This window comes from Mesitornis unicolor, unplaced genomic scaffold (assembly GCF_000695765.1).
Source record: "Mesitornis unicolor isolate BGI_N332 unplaced genomic scaffold, ASM69576v1 scaffold29212, whole genome shotgun sequence".
In the NCBI taxonomy this organism is placed as follows: Eukaryota; Metazoa; Chordata; class Aves; order Mesitornithiformes; family Mesitornithidae; genus Mesitornis; species Mesitornis unicolor.
In genome coordinates, this window is record NW_010171676.1 from 274 (window position 1) to 6,555 (window position 6,282).

At 56.8% G+C, this 6,282-nt stretch overlaps 1 protein-coding gene across 1 annotated transcript in view; it reads left to right on the top strand.

The window, feature by feature from the left end:
• Positions 1-401: 401 nt before the first annotated feature.
• Positions 402-6,282, top strand: part of GAA (glucosidase, alpha; acid) — a 9,107-nt gene continuing 3,226 nt past the window's right edge. Inside the window, exons 1-8 of the mRNA XM_010180108.1 lie at positions 402-924; positions 1,124-1,271; positions 2,161-2,326; positions 2,801-2,897; positions 3,905-4,024; positions 4,288-4,406; positions 4,474-4,605; positions 5,368-5,478. Coding sequence (XP_010178410.1) covers positions 402-924; positions 1,124-1,271; positions 2,161-2,326; positions 2,801-2,897; positions 3,905-4,024; positions 4,288-4,406; positions 4,474-4,605; positions 5,368-5,478 — 1,416 coding nt within the window. The remainder of the gene's footprint in view (positions 925-1,123; positions 1,272-2,160; positions 2,327-2,800; positions 2,898-3,904; positions 4,025-4,287; positions 4,407-4,473; positions 4,606-5,367; positions 5,479-6,282) is intronic.

The window sequence follows — 6,282 nt, forward strand, 5'->3', positions numbered from 1 at the left end:
AGCTCGGTTTTGCTTGCAGCTTCCAGAAACGCTGCAGCCCATAAATTCAGACCTGGGAAAAACTCCTTGAGGGGCTGCTCTGCCACCCCCTGAGAGCAAGTGGGGTTCATGCAGTTAGTGCTTTGCCCCTTGAAGCTGCCCGACAGTTGTGTGGCAGCATCTCCCCACACTCCAGTGGGGTCAGGACTACTCGACCCTGGCAAAACCATCCTTTGCCAAATGTGCTATGTGCATCTTAGCCAAGGGTGCAGACTTCATGGACCAGGGTACAGAGGCGGGCAGGCTCTGCCTGAGCTGTGGGCGTTGGGAGTGGGGAAGCCGCCCTCAAGGCTTGGGCAAGCTTTCACCCGCCAGATTCCTCACGCCTGTCTCCATCTCCCCCTCGCTCCAGCACCAGGACAATGAAGTCGTACCAGAAGCTGACAACAGCAGTGCCACAGCCAGCAGCATGCCGAGTGGAGGAGGAAAGGGATGCCCCGACGTCTGGCCATGGGAAGCTGACCCCATGGTGGGTGGGCAGTGGGCTGCTGGTGGCTGCCGTGCTGCTGAGCACCATCACTGTCTGGGTCCTGCGTCAAGTATCGGGGAACTGGCCTGGACCTGCACTGCCGCCCAAATGTCTCCTGGTACCTGAAAGCCACCGCTTTGACTGCTACCCAGAGCGGCGCGTGGTGGTCACCCAGGAGCTCTGTGAAAGCCGGGGGTGCTGCTTCATCGAGACCCCCCCACTGGCAGGGAACAAGCAAGGGGTGCCCTGGTGCTTCTACCCCCCTGACTTCCCCAGCTACACCCTGGAGAGCCTCAACCAAACAGCATTGGGTATGGTGGGGTTGTTGGTGCGGAGGGAGAAGGCCTATTACCCTCAGGACATCGAGATGCTGCGGCTGGATGTAGAGTTTGAGACAGACACGCGGCTGCACCTCAAGCTGAGCTCCCTGTGGCTGCCCTCCACAGCTCGTGACCATGCTCCTGCACCCTCCATCCTGTAAGTGACTGTCACCTGCTCAGGCTGAGTCTGGAAGCTACTGTGCTCCAGGCATGGCTTTATGTGGCCTCAATGAACATCTGCAACCCTTTGCCCTCTTGCTTTGCTGGTCTTTAAAGCATGTTTTCTCCCTTTTGCAGATAACAGATGTGGCTAATCCACGGTATGAGGTTCCTCTCGAGGTTCCTGGGGCAATGAAGAGAGCAGAAAAACCCCTCTACAGCGTGGACTTCTCCCGGGACCCCTTTGGGGTACTGCTGCGACGCAGGGCAACGGGGACAGTGCTGTAAGAACTCATCTTTTCTGCATCCCACAGTGGGTGGGATGAGCTTCCTGCACTAAGCAGGCTTCAGTGCACTCTCTGGAGGTTTTTCCATAGGGAAAACCATGCTGTGGGATCTTCAGTCAATAATTACTCCTTGTCTTCATCTTTCCAGTGGTGCTTACATGGGGATATGGCAGCATGTAGTTTCCCAGATCCTCAGTGCCCTAATCCTTTGCCAGGTCCTACAGCAGCCAAACATGCAGGTCCCAGGCACATCACCAATAAGAGATCTGGTGGCTTGGGGAAAGGGCTGCTGAAGGATTTTGGTTTTGCCTGTTTTACCCTGCTTTTGGGTTTCCCTGGCTGTCCAAGCTGTAGGGACACCCACAGCTCCAGGCTTTTTGTGGAAAAGGACTGCAGGTGGCTTTGCTGGACTGCTCTCAGTTACCTCCATGTCTCTGCCCACACTAAGCTGTTGGTGAGCACCAACAGCCAGTCAATGTATGGCCAGGGTGTTTTGGGATCCCATCCTTTCCTCCTCCATTTGCTGGTGCCTGTGGTCTGTCCTTTACTTGGGAGCTGCTTATCAGCAATGACAGGCTGAGAAACCTCACTGCCACATCGCCTCGGTGGTTAATAATGACCTGGGTGGAAACTTCTGGTGTGAAAGGCAAGGCTGTGCCACAGTGGGTCAGGCTGGATCAGGCTAGAGCTGTGCCTCGCGTCCCCCCAGACCTGAATTTGCTGCCTGGGCCAAGGTGTTGGGGCTGGATGCGGGTGGGACATGCGCTACTGCACTGGCCCTTGGTGCTTTGAGAGGCACGGGGTAAATTGTTGATGGACAAATGGATCCCAATGAATCCCAGTATCCCCTCTTGACCCTCTCTCTTCCTTGGTGTCACCCTGGCAGGCTCAACACGACTGTGGCACCATTGATCTTCGCTGACCAGTTTCTGCAGATCTCCACATCGCTCCCATCCAGGTTCCTGTACGGGCTGGGAGAGCACCGTGGCACCCTCCTGCACAGCCTGGACTGGAGCACCCTCACGCTGTGGGCACGGGACGTCGCTCCCACGGTATCATCTCCCCACTCCCTGCAGGGGCGCAGGGAGTGAGGACGGGGATATCGTGCTCAAGTCCTGGGAAACATGGCAGGGGGTGGGCAGAGGCAGTGGAAAAAGCAGGGGGTGGTCAAGGCCGATGGACAGATATGTGCCGGGGAGGATTTCAGAGCAATTGCAAAACACTTTTGGCACTCCAAGGGCCCCAAGTGTTTTCCGCTCCACCCTGCTGCTCGTGCAACAGGTTGTGGCGAGACAGGAGGTTTCCCCCTCACCCAGCCCAGCTTGATAGCAGCCCCTGAACTGCAAGGAAGAAGCAACCTCCCACCAAAACCATCCTCATCCTCGCCTTGTCCTCCACAGGCGATGACAGATGCCTGGTTGAATGGTGGCAGCAGATGCAACTCAGTGCCATTTGTTTGCCCCCAGTGACGCAGGGATCTCCTGCTTTCCCTCGGATCTGCTTTCACCTGGCACCTCTCTTTGCAGGAATCGTTCAACCTCTACGGCGCTCACCCCTTCTATCTGCTGATGGAGGAGGGTGGAGATGCTCACGGGGTTTTCCTCCTCAACAGCAACGCCATGGGTAGGTGTCCCAGGGCACCCTGGGCCAGCTTGTGGGGACACAAGGAGGTGGGGTCAGATGGGAGCTGCCGGAGCGGCTGGTTCGGGAACTTGGGGCGAGAGGAAGCTGTAAAAGGGAAAGATGTGGTTTGATGGCTCCGTTATTGAGCGTAGCCATCTGTTTCCTGGCTACAGTGAGGCTCTTTAGCAACTGCCGAGCAGTTTAACCACACGCCCAGCTGCCGAGTTGCCATCGGAAAAGCGAGTCCCTCGCGTGCGAGTCTGTGCCCATTCCCCCTCCGCCCGAAACAGCTTTGCCCCCGGGCCCAGCGGCGTGGCATAGCTGGGGATACCGTCTGCCACCCGCGCTCTTCCCAGCTGTGCTCCGCTGGCTGCGGCTGTGGGATCCACCCATGTGTGCCAGCTGATAGCGCAGCAGCTCCCTCGGGCTCCTGCCGTGTTGGGGATGGCACCAGTGACCACCCATCCATTCCAGCAGCCCCAGCTGGGATGATGCTGTGCACGCCGGGACTCTCATAGCCCCAGCTGCACTCAGCTTTATTGCTGTGATGCTCCTGAAGAGGAGCTCACGGGAGAGTGCAGGGGAGATGCAACCGCCTGAGCTGATGTTCGAGGGCTTATTTGTGTGAAAACCCTTCCCAGGAAAGCCCTTGCTGCCCCACACTAACTTGTAACAGTAGCTCTTGATTCACTTAGGAGGGGATTTTAGGGGAAGACATGAAGGAAAACCCTGCACATGCTTGGTCTTTAAGTGGAAGCTGGGAGAATGGCACAGCTTTGGGCTTGAAGAGCAGTTTTTTAAAGGAGCAAGCTTTCTCCCCACATAAATCAGTGATCTTCCTGGGCTGTGATGTTTCAAGCCTCCAGATGCCCATTTAGTGTCCGCTGAGCACAAGGCAGGGATTTCTCCATTCTCCTGCCAGGGGCTAAGCATTGCCTGAGGTGCTGCCTGATCCATGGTTGCTCCCCAACTCTCACTGTCTTTTTCTCTTTACTCCCCCTGCAAAGAGGTGGCCCTGCAGCCTGCTCCAGCCCTGACCTGGAGGACCATCGGAGGGGTGTTGGATTTTTACATCTTCCTGGGGCCTGATCCAAACATGGTCATCCAGCAGTACCAGCAGGTGATAGGTAAGTGCCTGCACCCCGATGTTGCCATCTGCAGACACCTTCCCTGCAGCCCCATCCCTGTGTCATGCCAGCTTCACCACCATCCCAAGTCCTTCCAGCTGGGGAGTGATCAGCGGTCTCCAGCCATCCCATCCCCAGCTCTCCCAGCACATCAGGGGTCAGCCGTCATCTCCTTCTGCTCTTCTTCCCTTCCCCTCTCATCCTTTTGAGATGCTGCTATCATCTCAGAACACCCCATCCATGCTCCTGCTCTTCTGCTGCAGGTTTCCCGGCCATGCCACCGCTCTGGGCGCTTGGCTTCCACCTCTGCCGCTGGGGCTATGGATCCAGCAACAACACCTGGCAGACCGTGAGAGCCATGAGGAACTACCAGATCCCCCAGGTAGACCCCAGGCCTGTGGAGGGGGGGTCTGGACTCTGTCACCCATCCCTGAGCCTCTGTCCTGCAGGATGCGCAGTGGAATGACATCGATTACATGGATGGGTACCGGGACTTCACCTTTGATCCCCAGAAGTTTGCCTCCCTTCCCTCACTGGTGGAAGACCTCCACAAACATGGGCAGCGCTACGTTATGATCCTGGTACTCCCTTTCCTCTCCCCCTGTGCTGTCTTTGCTGCAGAACTGGGTTGCAAGGCAGAGGTGTAAGGGATGCTCGTAGTCCCAGCTGCTTATCCCTGGCCCTGGGGGTTTTTATCCAAGGCTGATCCCCAGTGCTGAGCTGGCAGCTACAAACTGTCGCTGGAAATTCCCCTAATGTGGGACCTGCAGAGACATGGGCCAATTTCTCGTGCTGTGCTCCTGTCTGCTGCGGGAGTTCAAGGATGCCTCTGTCCCCTGTGGATGAAAGGATGGAGGAACTGCGGGTCAGGCTGGTTAACTCGTGGGTGCATCCCCATGAGTGCTGGGATCTCATGACCCAGCTGTGATCTCCCTTCTTCCCTTTGCAAGGAAAGGGGCTGTGGGTTCTGCTTACTGGGGGCAGTGGGAACAGAGGGATCCTAGGGAGGGAAAGGTCACGTTCCTTCCCCATTGTACTCCCTGTTGTAGTCCAAGCCTGTCCATGACCTGACAATTCTTGCATAAGCACAAGATATTTTGTATTTGTCCTCCATCTCCTCAAATCACCCTAACGGGTCCTGAGGACTTGCAGAAGTGGCATTTTAGAAAACACGCCTGGAAGTGTTAAAGCAAGTTTCTGTTCCCCTTGAGGGAAACAGCCGCCGTGTGTGGGCTCTGGCTGACCTCTTCTGCATTGTCATCTTCTCTGAATCACACCGACCTGGCAGGGGGAAGGGGCCATGGTCTGCTGGGAAGGGCCCTAACCCTCTGCTCTGTCCCCAGGATCCTGGCATCAGCAGCACCAACCCTCATGGCTCCTACTGGCCTTTTGATGAAGGCTTGAGACGGGGCTTGTTCCTCAACACCACCCAGGGGCAGCCACTCATCGGGCAGGTGAGAAGCTCTGGGGGGAAATCCCAGCCCCATGGGGTTGTGCAATAGCAGAGTCAGAATTTCATCCCTTGTGGAGGGAAAGCCAAACACCCAAGGGACATCTCTGGAATGGTTGCCAGAGCCTGGCTCAGCCCTTGGCCTCATGTGTCTCCTCCCAGTATCTCCACTGGCCCCGGGAGCCAGCCCCTGCCCTGGCGGAGGAGCCCATGGGAGTCATATGAGCTTAAAGGAGTTGGCGGTGCTGCCTAAGGCCAGTCATCTGATTTCTTTCCCTTCCCGTTTATGGGGTGAGGAGAGGTTGTCCTTGATGGGCACACGACTCCAGACCTGCTCTGCAGTGGTTCCCTCTCAGTTTGTCTTCCTGCTTCCCCAGCTGTTTGCTCCCACTGGCTCTCACTTGCCATCTACAAGGAGGTGGCTTTTAATGCAGCTTGGAAACGTGGGGAAAAATGAATTGGCCAAAATTCCTGGAGTGAGGCAAAGCGTAGAGAAATCACAGCTCTTCCCTGATGTGCCCTGGTCTGGGTGGTGTCAGGGCTTGTATAAGCAGAGGCAGAGCAGCTGCCTCATTGGCCGCTGCTGCCTGCCCAGCTGTGGGGGGTCCCCAGCACCCCAAGGCTCCTGGGTACCATGGAGGCAGGAGGGATGCTGCAAATGCTGCATCCAGAACTCAAAGCAGTAAACCTGGGTTTATCTGCTGGTTTATTGCCCATTTCACCCCCTGGTCCTTTGGCACTCGTACAGCCTCATGCCACCCTGTTTCTCACAGCAGCCCCCTTCAAGCCACCTGCCTGCTGACCTCTT